Raw genomic sequence first — 14,599 nt, 5'->3', positions numbered from 1 at the left:
AAAAGGGTTTTTGCCTGCCACTCCCAATATTCAAAGGCGCTATGCAAATTTTACACCCTCCTCATTATGCCGTACACCATTTCTGATTTAAACAAAACTGCTCTGCCATTTCACGAGGATTGCACAATTGGTATGACAAAACCTTAAGCTAGTCGTGCACTCGTTCTACGTTCACTGCTGAAGGCTTACTTTCACGGCAAAATGTGCGGGGAGAACCAGACATTTTAAAAGTTGAGCATATAAACTGTTAGCAATAAACATGTATGCCATGCACACTTAACAGAAAAGTGTGCTAAGGGGGAAATGTCTACTTACCTGCTTGCTTTGAATCCTTTTAGTTTCTGTACAAAGAATGATTCGAGAACCTCTGCACACTGATAAAAAGGGGAATCACTTGGATTGTAGTAACGACAGTTATCAAAAATTTTGGTCATGTCAGCCACAAACTCGGTCACCTTCTTGTAGTAACGTTTCAGTATTCTTTCTTCCATGGTGGAAAGGTCTTCAAAGTAAACAAAGGTGTTTTTTTAATTAAAAAACAAAACAAAACAAAATGTCAGTAACCTATAGAATTCATCTCATACATTGAAAACAAGTAAGAAAAGCAACACTTTATAACAGTTAGTAATAGGAAGTAGAGAACAGGATGGAGAAGGGGATGGGAATGTATTATCATTAGCTACAAATATGCAGATTTTAAAGAAATCCATGAAGTCACTGTGGAGAATTTAATAAGCTCGCTGACATTCCTAATGGAGATCACTTGGTTTTTATACCCTTAATTTTCAGCTTTGGCTTTCCTCATTTTTTTATCACTCAAAGCAATTAGTGCACATAAACATGCTTAATTTGCAGCTCATCTACTCCTGCTGACTGCTCCCTATTTCAATTAATAACCTTGGTTGACTGCTTCAATTAGTTGTCACTGAAATGCACATGCAATCACACAAAGAGCAGACTGTGATGAAGGACCCAGTTCTGTAACTGCCATAGTAACAACTGAGGACGAAATGAAAGCGGCGAAAAGGAGAAAGAGGGTACCTTCTTGTCACAAGAAAATAGTGATAAATAATAGTCAGGAAATAGAAACATTACTCAAATTCTACGTGAACAGTATTTCCTCAACATACACTTTCTATCACAAACTATGCAAAGCTTTTTTATTATTATTAAAAACTTGCTCTAGTGGAAGTCCTTGCACAGGCTTCTGCTAGTGGGACTCGTTAGTTGAATCCTGCAGTTTGAGTAGGAAATCAGATTAAAATATGCTTATGTAGGACCAAATTTATTCCTAATTCAGAATATAGAATTAGCACATGAACTTTAACTTATTTAAGGCACAACCTGCCAGACATTAGAGCTAGGCCAAGCAAAGATGTAGATTTATCTATGTAACTAAGACTGCTTTACTCTTTAAGTTAACGGTGCTGTCTCACAGATGTCCTGCTAGTGGTCTTTCAATAAGCTTCTGGTTGGCCACCGTGAGACCATGTTGCTGGCCTTTGGCCAGACCCAGCACGACTCTTCTTTTGTTCTTAACGTCAGGATCTCTGTTAGAAAGACTTTAAGGCACTGGGGACAGGTTATTTGAAAGACCATGTTCTCTCACACTGTCTGTCACCTTTGCTCTTCTGCCTTCACAGGCACCACTGACTGGGACACAGAAGAGGGCCTGATTTGGTGGTGGCATCAGGGACGAGGACATCCCTTCCACTCAAAGTTTGGTTGGCTCCGTGTTTTATAGCAAATACTCCAGACATCCTCATTTTGTCAGGATTTTGGGTTATTCTAACTTTGTACCCTACCCTTACAAATGGCTTTCATGTTGCACTGTTCTCTAATTCTTAGTTATGCTTTATTACAATGTCGTTGAAAATTTATTTTGTGTGTGTGTGTGTGTGTGTGTGTGTGTGTGTGTGTGTGTGTATGTATGTGTGTATATATATATATATATATGCAGGTTTTGGTGTCTTCGGGTGTCTTCCCGTGTAAGAGTTGGGGTGTCTAGGCGACGTTTCGACGAGGTCTCACTCGTCATCTTCAGGCTGGTGCTTTCGGCTTCTTGTTACTAGAACAGAGCAGGATCTCAGTGTTTGAGTTCCTATAAATACTGTTGAGGGGGTGTGGTGTATAGCCTCCAACGTTCTGGGCAGAGAGGGAGTTCCCAGGTTAGTGTGCCTTTTCTTCTTTTGTTCCTTAATTACTTGAGGGATATCTTGAGTGATTTCTTGAGTGATATTCTGAGTACCACTTAGGAGGGTCATTAGGTGTGGATTAGTTGCTAAAGCTTTCGTGTCTTGACCTCTTGAGCTTGTGAAGAGTTTTTCTGAGAAGATGGCTGTACTGCACTTAGTTGTGCTCTGGCTTGGCTTCGTGTATAGGGGCGAGCTGTGGTTTTGTGCCCTGTGCCAGCCAGATCTGTGTAGGGATTGCAGGGGGGTGCAGCATCCGGAGGTGCCACTATGGTTTGGTTACTGGATGGTGTCTGTACTTTATCTGTGGAGAGGGTCTGGGTTTGGGTCTGGTGTGGTTGATTGGAGATGGCGTTCTGTGTGTCTCTGGTTCTGGTGTCGGTTTTTGTGGGGAGGGCTAATTTCCAGATGTCTGGCAGGCGGGACGTGTCGTCACGCTTGTTCATGTTGTGAGGGTGTTTCTCTATCTCGATGGCTTCCATGATTATTCTCTTGTGGTGATGTTCCATGTTAAAGAGCAATTTGGAATCTGCAAAATTAATTTCGTGTCCTGTTTCTTTCATGTGTTGGTAAAGAGAGGAAGTTTTTTCTTCTTTTTTGACGGCATTCTTGTGTTCTGCGATACGTGCATTTATTCGTCTGTTTGTTTGTCCAATGTACGTGGCTGGGCAGACTTTGCAGGGTATTTCATAGACCCCTTGGTTTTCTAACTGGATTTTATCTTTTGGGTTTCTGAGGATATTGGCTATTTTTTGGTTGGTGCAAAAGGCTGTTTTGATATTGTGTTTATGGAGGATTAGGACGTCAAGGAAGGGAAGTTGGTTGTTGGCTTCTATTTCCATAGTGAATTGTATTTTGGGGTGTAGGCTGTTGAGATGTGTGAGGAAGCTATCTAGTTTTTCCTTCCCGTGTGGCCAAATTACAAAGGTGTCGTCAACATATCTGAGCCAAAGTTTGGGTTTGTGTTCTGACTTGTCTAAAGCATTGGTTTCAAAGTGTTCCATGTACAGATTTGCGATGACCGGAGAGAGGGGTGATCCCATAGGTGCTCCTTCTATCTGTTTATATCTTTGTCCATTGTGGATGAAGTACGTGTTGGTACGTCCTAATCTACAAAAAACCTGATGGCTCCCTAGGACACACTATCTACCGGAAAAAAACACACACCAACCGCTACTTACATGCACAATCACACCACCACCCTGCACAAATAAACTCCGTAGCCAAGACTCTCATCTCCAGAACCAAACGCCTGGCTGACAAAGACCACTTGACAACTGAGTTACAGAATCTCTCCAATGTGTTAATCGCCAACGGATACCAACAAAACAGGGTTACGAAGCTAATCCAAAAAGAAACACCCCCCAAAAACCAAGACACAGAAGAAAACAATGGCATGGCCCTCCTTCCTTATATCAAGGGCACTACAGATAAAATTAGCAAAATCCTCCATAAACACAATATCAAAACAGCCTTTTGCACCAACCAAAAAATAGCCAATATCCTCAGAAACCCAAAAGATAAAATCCAGTTAGAAAACCAAGGGGTCTATGAAATACCCTGCAAAGTCTGCCCAGCCACGTACATTGGACAAACAAACAGACGAATAAATGCACGTATCGCAGAACACAAGAATGCCGTCAAAAAAGAAGAAAAAACTTCCTCTCTTTACCAACACATGAAAGAAACAGGACACGAAATTAATTTTGCAGATTCCAAATTGCTCTTTAACATGGAACATCACCACAAGAGAATAATCATGGAAGCCATCGAGATAGAGAAACACCCTCACAACATGAACAAGCGTGACGACACGTCCCGCCTGCCAGACATCTGGAAATTAGCCCTCCCCACAAAAACCGACACCAGAACCAGAGACACACAGAACGCCATCTCCAATCAACCACACCAGACCCAAACCCAGACCCTCTCCACAGATAAAGTACAGACACCATCCAGTAACCAAACCATAGTGGCACCTCCGGATGCTGCACCCCCCTGCAATCCCTACACAGATCTGGCTGGCACAGGGCACAAAACCACAGCTCGCCCCTATACACGAAGCCAAGCCAGAGCACAACTAAGTGCAGTACAGCCATCTTCTCAGAAAAACTCTTCACAAGCTCAAGAGGTCAAGACACGAAAGCTTTAGCAACTAATCCACACCTAATGACCCTCCTAAGTGGTACTCAGAATATCACTCAAGAAATCACTCAAGATATCCCTCAAGTAATTAAGGAACAAAAGAAGAAAAGGCACACTAACCTGGGAACTCCCTCTCTGCCCAGAACGTTGGAGGCTATACACCACACCCCCTCAACAGTATTTATAGGAACTCAAACACTGAGATCCTGCTCTGTTCTAGTAACAAGAAGCCGAAAGCACCAGCCTGAAGATGACGAGTGAGACCTCGTCGAAACGTCGCCTAGACACCCCAACTCTTACACGGGAAGACACCCGAAGACACCAAAACCTGCATTCCTGTACCCGTGAAAATCTACGAAAGCATATATATATATATATATATATATATATATATATATATATATATATATATATGTATATGTATATGTATATATATATTTGTATTTGTTTTCAAACCATATGGTGAGCAACCATGGTGACCCTTGTAGTAGAGAAGTGGGATACAACTCTCTTTTTTAAACAATTTTTAATTGGTTTTTAAACAAATACAAAAACAATAACCATTAAACACTTATCCAGCAGTACATCGAAGGGTGCATGTTTTATCCATTGTCTCTAGACATGCACTTACACATTCAACACTCAAACATAATCACTTAATATAACCGCTCCACTGAGAATATTGAACGGCTGGTATAAGAAAGTCTTGATTTTGTTCATTAACATATCGTATTTTTTGCTCTATAGGACGCACCAGATCATAGGAGGGGGAGAACAGGGAGGAAAAAATTCTCCCCCTCTCGGCTTAGTGCCCCCTCAGCGAAGCGGCAGGAGAAACGGAGCCCCTTCCATTTCTCCTCCCGCTTCGCTGAAGGGGCGCTGCGCAGAGAGGGAAAACTGTGCAGCACCTCTCCAGCGAAACAAAGCCTGGAGAGCAAGAGGGATCGGTGTGCACAGACCCCTCTCGCTCTCCAGGCTTCAGGTGGCTATCCGCAAGCCTTTGGAGCGCGGCGGGAACTCCTGCTGCGCTCCAAAGGCTTGCAGATAGCTGCCCGAAGCCCCCGGAGCGCAGTGGGAGCTCGCGCTGCGCTCAGGGGACTTCAGCGAAAGCAACGCGAAACCTTTGGAGTGCAGGGGAGCTCTCCCTCTGCACTTCGGAGGCTTCGCGTTGCTATCGCTGAAGCCAAGGAGCCTGCATTCGCTCCATAGGGCGCACACACATTTCCCCTTAATTTTTGGAGGGGGAAAAGTGCGTCCTATAGAGCGAAAAATACAGTAGTTAAAGAAAGGGGTCCACATTTCCTGGAAGGTGTCTCTCTTTGTTGTGCCTTTAACTGCTCTCCTGTGTCTGGTGAGACACTCAGAAATTGCTATATCCCAGATGTTATTTTTACAAAATCTCTTTAAGGAATCTAAATCAGGCGTCAGCAAACTTTTTCAGACCTTGTGGGGGGCCAGACTATATTTTTCGGGGGGGGGGGGAATGAATGAATTCCTATGCCCCACAAATAACCCAGAGATGCATTTTAAATAAAGCTCACATTCTACTCATGTAAAAATACGCCAATTCCCAGACCGTCTGCGGGCCAGATTTAGAAGGTGATTGGGCTGGATCCGGCCCCCGAGCCTTAGTTTGCCTACCCATGATCTAAATAAATACATCATTTTGTTCCGTCATAAACTACAGAGCCGTATGAAAATTTCTTTGGCTGCCATTTTTTGCAGTGACTAGGCACTGAATGCAATGGCACATACTTCCAGGTATACATGAACAGGATTGTTTTTTTGGATTTACTCTTCTGTGTGATGAGCATATCCCAGATAACAGATCTGTCAATGAAAGGCAGCGTATGTAATCAAATCACGTGGGAATACACTTACCCATCGGTTCTTTGATAACACCATAATAATCTGGAGCATCATTGGGATCTACCGGTTCTAGGAATGGCCATGCCATCTTGTGAGCCTATTAGGAAAAGGAGATATTCAGTTCAAAATTCACTTCATTCATTAGTATGAACCCCATCTCAGCCCAAGTCTAGTGGGCTGGATTGACTGTTGGCTGTTCCACAAACAAATAGTCTCCTTCCATTCACAGATGCTACTCAGAACCAGCAGAGGCTCCAGCTAAAGAAGAAGGGGGAGGAGAGATTACCTTTGCTGATTCCCTTTATCCCACACCATCTCACATGCTGTTTCTGAGCAGCTTCTTGGGAGCAAAGGGAGATGCAAGAATCTGCAATAATTGTCTTCCCCTTCCTACAGTGGAGCATCACTAAGCAGAAACCAGGATCCAACTCTGTGTGTCTGAACTGCATGGCGTTGGGAAGGGATGTATAAGGAGATATTTATAATTTTGGGCAACTGCTACCTACTAAGTGGCCTGCCCTGACTTCAGAGGGAGTTTTATGTCCTCAAGAGTGCTTTTCAATTCCATGCATTTAATGAAATTCCTTTGCCAAAAGATGTATTAGAACCGAATTTAAATATGCTGGGGGACTAAATTAAAATGAACCAAATCTGGTCCTTACCTGCAATGACCGTAGCACTCTCTTCAGCCCCTCATAATCTTTATCAGTCAAGGGACTGAGTACTGTCATGGCATCTTCAGTTGACTGACACTGCGGACAGACATACTCATCAATGAGGTCTGCCTCACTTTGCAAAATGCCAACGCAACGCCCATGATACCAGTTCTGACACCGGTCACAGCCAATGTAAAATCTGCAAGATCCCAAAAAAACCAGTTAACCTTTTCATGAAAATATTCCACTGGTCAGAAATCTAAACCGAGTAAGAACTTTTGCCTCTCGAATTTGAAATGAAACATGCTATAAATGCTAATCAAGCCACATATTTACTGAAATAATTGTAACAGCATTCAATTGTGAAGAAAAATTACCAAAAACCACCAGAATGCCTATATTACGCAAATCCAATTGAAAAAACACGTAAACGTAATAGGCCGTATAGTAACAATTGCAAAGCTATTTACTCAAAACTACTTTTCAAAAATTAGATACAGTTTCTTATAATACCATTAAAAGAAGCAGTATATAATTTCTCAAAAGGAGTTTCGAAGAAAAATTACCAGCATCAACAACATTTAATCTCAAGCAATTGAATTATCTACAGACCATAACAACTTGCAAAGCTGAAAGAAACAAAAGTGAAGCCAGAAATCATACATTTTGCATTTGCAAACAGAGGTGTTACCAAAAGTAATAGTTTGCCCAACTATTTTTTAATATATCTATATTCATTTAAAAATGGTAATTCAAAGTCCTGCAACACATTAAAGGGGTACTCATAACAGACTTAATACCACTCAGATACCTGTACCATATTCAGTTTAAACAAAGCATAACTTTAATTGCAGTAAGTTAGGAACTCCTACTAGCTATTGTATTTTGTAGGAAATGTGTTGTAACAAATCAGTAAAATTTGCCTGCTTTAGAATATTAACTTGTTTTATTAGAAATACTGTAAACCCCACTTTTCCTGAAAGTCAAACATTCATCATTTTGAGCAACATTTCATATTTTTTTTAAAAAAGTCACATCATTAGATACAACATATGTGGAACAATATTTCTTTTTTGTTCAAGAAACACATTACCAAACTCAGAGCAGTTTGCTACCTATATATTAAATAAGAGGTTCTTGTCAGAACTCACTGTGACTCATCATAAGGTGTTCTGCAGATACAGTATAATTCCTCACTGCTGCCCTCTTGTGCCCGTTTACACTCATTACAGATGTACACATCCATTTTCTTAGCCTCCTTTTCTGTGATGCCAACACATTCTCCATGATACCAGTTAGTACAAAGATCACAGCCAATATAGAACCTAAAAGTATTTACAATGAAAATGACAATGTAATTGTCATTTCAAATGGCATGGCACTTGCTAACCTGATTCCCTGAAACGTTCTGATTTCATTTTCCTAACTACATCAACCTACCCTTCCAAAGCTAACCTCTGAAGCTAATGCGGTGGACATAATTCTTTAGGGCCTGGTTCAATAAACAGTTGTATTTCTTAGATAAACAGGTTGGTTGATATGCACTGAATTCTGAAATATGCGAATGTCTCAACTGTGAATGCACAAAGACAAGGCCAAGGAAAAAGATAAACATTTTCAAAACTGTGCAGCTAAGAAGCCACTTAAACAGAGGCAAATTTTGTAAGATTTGAAAATGTTTATCTCCATTTTAAAAAAACAAAGCACAGACACAACTGGAAGTTAACAGGTACACTAAAAAGAGCATGCATACCAGCCATGTGTAAAATACATATTGGTATAACATGACATGAAGGAAAATGGGACAAGTGGATGTAAGTTTTAAAATTTCTAAGAAACAGCCTGAAATCGGTGGAACTTGACTCTTTAAAACTGAAAGGCTATTCCTTCAATAATGTAAATTCTCAAGACAACACTGTGTGACAGATCAAGTATGGTATGGTTAAGGCATGAAGTAAAAAAAACACCACACAATTCTCCAAGTATCTCTCTCACACTGGCAATTTTGCAAGTCAATATCATTTGACTGCATCTAAACTCAAATGCGACTACCAAAGTTATGGAGGAAAAAGAGCCACATCTGTGGCATATCGTGTCAAACCACAGTCTGACGCTCCAATTCTTTCCCATTCGTCCTGGTTGGGGGCAAACCATATATCCAAAACTAGGTTGGAGGGGTGGAGAGGTACTGTGTGCCCCGAAACAAGAAGGGAGGGAAGGAAGGAAAATGCAGCCAGTACGGGAAGAAGGAGCATGTTGATTCTTAAGGGCGATTCTAAGCTCGTTCATGTGCCACCAAAGCTGGTTTGGTGTTACATCTTGAATGAGCTTCTATCTCGAAGCTAATTTGAGTACGCCTTCAGGGCGCCCTCTCCTTGTGCACCATGTTAACATTTTTAGTAACGTTATGGGCTGAATTCCTGCAGACTGATTGGCTCCAACACAAAACATTGCTGCACAGCAATGCTTAGTATATATTCTGTTCCCTATCCCCAGCTCATAAAAAGGTTACCCCCCCCAAAAAAAATAGCTTGGAATTTATTTACTACGGCTTCAATGCTCTCTTTGTAGCATTGTTGAGGAACTTCTCAATAATATTAATATTAATAATAATAATAATAATAATAATAATAATAATAATAATTATTATTATTATTATTATTATTATTATTATTATTATTATTATTATTATTATTTATTTATACCCCACCCTCCCCAGCTGAAGCCGGGCTCAGAGTGGCTAACAACAGTAAAATAATACAGCATTCTAAAATCAATTCATTATAAAATCAGTTCAAATCAAATTGATGGCAACCATTGGGCTAGAGTTCTGTGAAGAATTACCAAAGGAGGGGGTCAGGCTGTGCCCTGGCCAAAGGCCTGGTGGAACATCTCTGCCTTGCAGGCCCTGCGGAAAGATGTCAAGTCCCGCAGGGCCCTAGTCTCTTGTGACAGAGCGTTCCACCAAATCAGAGACACAGCCAAAAAAAACCTGGCTCTGGTTGAGGCCAACCTAACCTCCCTGTGGCCCGGGACCTCCAAGATGTTTTTGTTTGAAGACCGTAAGGTCCTCCATGGGACATACCAGGAGCGGCAGTCCTGTAGGTACGAGGGTCCTAGGCTATATAGGGCTTTAAAGGTTAAAACCAGCACCTTAAACCTGATCCTGTACTCCACTGGGAGCCAGCGCAGCTGGTATAGCACTGGATGAATGTGATCCCGCGGTGAAGACCTTGTAAGGAGTCTCGCCGCGGCATTCTGCACCCGCTGGAGTTTCTGGGTCAGTCTCAAGGGCAGCCCCACGCAGAGCGAGTGAGTTACAATAATCCAGTAATTTTTAAAGCGCTATCTCAGTTCACCACCTTTACTCCTGGCTTGCCTTCCACTGCTGCCACAACACAACATCTACTGAGCCTAAAGAAACAGTTTTGCTACAGGATGGCCAGGCATACACATCACAAGGACTGCTAATACCAATACACTATGGCTTGGATCCAGGCAGCATGAGTGGAACTCTGTTCACACAGTGGGGCTTCTCTACCTTCTCCTCCTCTGAGCACCCCCCCACTCAATTCTGGATAAGTCCCCTCCCCATCAGGAGCAGCAGAGGCAGCAGTAGAAGGAACGCCCCATCACAAGAGCAGAATTCTGCTCACCCTGCTCTGTATGCAAGCCTATGGCTCCTGATAGATTTGCTTCTCTCACGTTCTGTCAACCTCTGAGAAGACTGAGCACGTTAAGGCTATGGGCTTGAACTGCAAGAAGCCTCATTCCTACGCTTAGCATAATTCTAGGATAAAACCATACAGAATGTGGTATGAATCGTCAGCTCTCTTCCATGCAATCACTGAAACTTAATTTTTTAAAAAAATAATCCAAAGTAACAAAACGGCTTGACTAAAATTTTAATAACCTGCAATTTGTAAAGACCAGTGCTGCTGTTCCATTTGTGCAGAAGGATTCTGCTTGAGCAACAAGACGCGCCACCTCTCTCCCCTGGTGTCCCCTGCACACTCCCAAAACCTGTTCCATAAGGTTGGGAGGTGGCCTCTGGAGCAGGTTTTTGGGGCACGAGGGAAGAGAAGAGAAAGGGAAGTCACGTTGCACGACGAACTCTGTTCACGCAGTGCTGGATCCAGCCCTAGCTGATCTACTCACAAACGGAATAAGTTCAGAGTTTGAGTAGAGAATGAAACACCCTTCTAATTGTTTTGAACTGTAAGGGAGAAACTACCTTATTTGTAGAAATGCATTAAAAATGCTGAACCCATAAATTAAAATCTGAGATCTACTCCTAAGACAAGCCCCATTAGAAATAGTGTCAGTTTGGTGGATCATGCTCAGTCTTAACAAAACAAATGCTTTTTCACACACATGGTGGAATTAATTTCAAATATGCCACCTCAGCCACATGGTTTCACTATGCTGCATTTTACAATACCGTACTTTTCCGTCTATAAGATGCCCCCATGTATAGGAACCCCCTATTTTGGGGGACTCAATTTTAAGAAAATGAGGGGAGATGGCCCAAAGTTGTTGAGCTTCTCCCCACGCACAGCTGCACACGGGAAACCCCCCCTAGATTGTTTCCCATGCGCAGCGGCATTGGGGGAAGTTGCGTCCACGCTGCTTCTCTCCCCCATGCCACTATCCGTGTAGTGGGCAACTCCAGTTTTTTGACACAATTTTTGAGTCAAAAAACCTCATCTAATACATGAAAAAATACAGTAATAAGTTCTACTAAAGAAACATTAGGCTGCATCATGTTGTTGTGCCACTGCCAGCAGTTCTAACTAAACTGATTTGTGAAGCTGTTAACTCTTAAATCGCAATAAAAGGCTCATTTGCTCATTCTGCTATAAAGCACCTGCAATTGTTTAATTCCTTTTGCTCACTGTAGTCCAGAGGAAGAAAAAACAAACAAAAAACCATATGGCTGAAATTCCAGCCTGTGTTAAAATGCAGTACTGCACTGCATTGTGTCCCTCTGCTCAGAGAAGGCTCTTTGCTCCAGCAGATCTTTCGATGAACTAAAGCGGGAGAAGTGATTTTTAAACTAATTTTTGCAAATCCCTCCTTTCTTTTGCAGCCCCTGGTACCACTTCCCATATTGTTCTTGAGGGTTCCTCTGCAGTATGTTGGGGGACAGGGCGGGGGAGGCAGCATTTAGGCAGCAGAGGGAAGGAGAAATCAGCAAGACACTCTGTACCCCAAGTTCAAGGAACCGTCTGCAGGACTGAAGAGCCTTTCTTGTGAGCGGAGGGACACAACTGGATAAAACGGAACAAGACTCTACCTTAATATGATGATCATTCATAAAGCTTTGCTCTAAAGATGGGAACAAGAAATGGCAGACTGGGGACTTGTGACTCCCACAAATTTAGCACAGCTACAGCAGCTTAGTAAAAAGTCTAAAGTTGGCCTGGCAATGAATACCAGAGACTGGAGCAGGACAAGACTCAGAAATGAATGCTTCACTTTGGTACCATAACCAGAGATGAATTGCCGATTTTGATCTATTTAGTAAAAGTGAATTCTGTGAACAGAGCACAGTTTCACTAAAAGGACCTTTTAAGTGGTACTGACTTTTACTGGTTCTCAAACTCTAATGAGCTACAAGTCAAAGCTATTTCTGTCCATCCCACCCAAATGTTTTCTCCATTAAAGTCGTACCTTGGTTCTCAAAGGTAATCCGTTCCGGAAGTCTGTTTGACTTCTGAAGCATTCGAAAACCAAGGCGTGGCTTCTGATGGGCTGCAGGAGCTTCCTGCACTCAAACAGAAGCCGCGTCGGATGTTCAGCTTTCAAAAAACTTTGGAAAGCCAGAACAATTACTTCCGGGTTTTCGGCATTTGGGAGCCAAAATGTACGAGTACCAAGGGTTTGAGAACCAAGGTACGACTGTGTAGAACTCTCCCTTTCCTTGTTTAGTATTATTATTAAGTTGAACATATTTTACATAGAACTGCAGCTTCCATTTTGTTAAGTGCCTTCAGCTTCTAAAATACCAAATCTTAAAAGTCTGAAAAAAGGTATTAAATAATCTAAGAAGAAATAAACACTTAAAAAAATGTACTGCAGCACAGTAACTTGGACTCTATGTAAACTACAGAAGAAATGCTTCTCCCCTGTGCAGAAATACAATCCAAAAATCTCTTTGTGGGATGTCCAGAGCCTGTTGAAGAGAAGAAGACTGGCCTATAATCCCTTGCTTCCAAAGCAGAGGCATAAAGACAAAGGAAAGAATAAAAGCAAAATAAAGGATGTGCAATGTGAGACATCATATAATGGAAACATGCAAATAGATAAAATATGAATCACAAAAACTAACAGACTGGTATTTAGAAATACAATCCTGAGTGCTTACATCTTCAGTACCTTCCCAGTGACCGTATAGACAACTGATATATACATATATACAACCCCATTTCTGGTAATCTCCCACAACTACTAACTAAATGCTAAAACTAAACTAAGTATAACACAAACACCATTAAGATCCACTACTCACTTAGATTCATCATAAGGCGTCTTGCAGATGCAGTAAAGCTTGGTGTCCTTCTTGGATTCCTTTGAGGTAGTAGATATCATTTTCTTTTTCTTCGATTTAGAAGACGAGGACTCTTTCTCTTCCTCTCGTTTTCTCTTGTGGGATGAAACGGGTGTCGTGACCGTGGTTGTCGATGCAACATTGGTACTGTGAGGTGGTGGTGGAGGAGGAGGTGGTGGTGGAGGTGGTGGAGGAGGAGGAGGAGGAGGTGGTGGTGGAGGAGGTGGTGGTGGTACTGCTGCTGCTGCAGCGGCGGCAGCAGCGGCAGCTGCCTGCGCCTTTTCTTTCTCTCTCTTAATTTTTGCCAGGTCTTTCTTTAGCTCTTCCTAAGTGAAATTAAAAGCAAAGAAACAGCAAACATGGACAGTTAATTACAAGGTCAATTTAGATATACGCCATTAAACACACGGAGCTAGTCGCTCCTGCTGTGTATGCAAGTTTTCTGCATAGCTGTCAACTTTCAGATTTGAAAATAAGGGATCAGCAGCCTCGAAAATAAGGGATCAGAAGCCTCACCTGTCCCGGGGACAGTCTACGGGATATGTAACAATCTGGGATAGCAGCAGGAAATGGCACTAGAATAAGGGAATTTCCCGCAAAAAAGGGGAAGGTTGACAGCTATGGTTTTTTGTATGGGTGGTGAAGATTTCGCACGGGGGTTCTGGTCCTGGCCCCTGTGAGCGTCAGTGGAGCACATATAAGCGTACTCCACCCCCTTCTGCCTTCTTCCAGGTCCAAAAAGACCTGCACATCAATTGGATGTGCCTAAAATAGTCGCCACATATACTATGATACTGTGAGCTGCCCTGCATAGAATTTATTGGACCACAGCATTTGTGGACTTGTGCATTTCCATAATGTTGTTTAATGGGTATTTATACTTTGTAAACGGCTTAGAAGTCTGTTCTGGCATTAAGAGGTAAATTAATTAATGATTAGGGGGGATGCCAAAGCTCTGTCAAGAAATCAGAAATCAGTTTGCTACCAAAGAAGAGAACAAGGCACACAGATCTAGTTTTATGAGATGCAAACCAACAGGAAAACATTTAAATGGAATTATCTTAATGTAGTATCTGTGCCTAATTTATCAATACACCAATATTTCCTTAATAATAAATAGCTCTGCATAGGCATATTCATGTGTATAACTTTATATCAACTTAGCCTTTGTTTTGGAGGCCTAAGGA

The 14,599-nt window shown here is 42.0% G+C and overlaps 1 protein-coding gene across 11 annotated transcripts in view; it reads right to left on the bottom strand.

Annotated features, from left to right (window-relative positions):
* Nucleotides 1–14,599, bottom strand: part of BPTF (bromodomain PHD finger transcription factor) — a 74,745-nt gene that overhangs the window by 2,188 nt on the left and 57,958 nt on the right. For 9 of the 11 annotated variants that reach the window (XM_081181202.1, XM_081181206.1, XM_081181201.1 and 6 more), the window contains 5 exons: nt 13,374–13,738; nt 8,014–8,187; nt 6,869–7,061; nt 6,219–6,303; nt 316–502 (listed from right to left, as the gene is read on the bottom strand). In XM_081181202.1, coding sequence (XP_081037328.1) covers nt 316–502; nt 6,219–6,303; nt 6,869–7,061; nt 8,014–8,187; nt 13,374–13,738 — 1,004 coding nt within the window. The remainder of the gene's footprint in view (nt 1–315; nt 503–6,218; nt 6,304–6,868; nt 7,062–8,013; nt 8,188–13,373; nt 13,739–14,599) is intronic. The other 2 variants (XM_081181203.1, XM_081181210.1) reach the window with 1 other exon arrangement.

Source organism: Podarcis bocagei (assembly GCF_964188305.1).
Source record: "Podarcis bocagei genome assembly, chromosome: 2".
Taxonomy (NCBI): Eukaryota; Metazoa; Chordata; class Lepidosauria; order Squamata; family Lacertidae; genus Podarcis; species Podarcis bocagei.
Note: the sequence above shows the minus strand (reverse complement) of the source record. Positions and strands in the feature narration are given on the sequence as shown.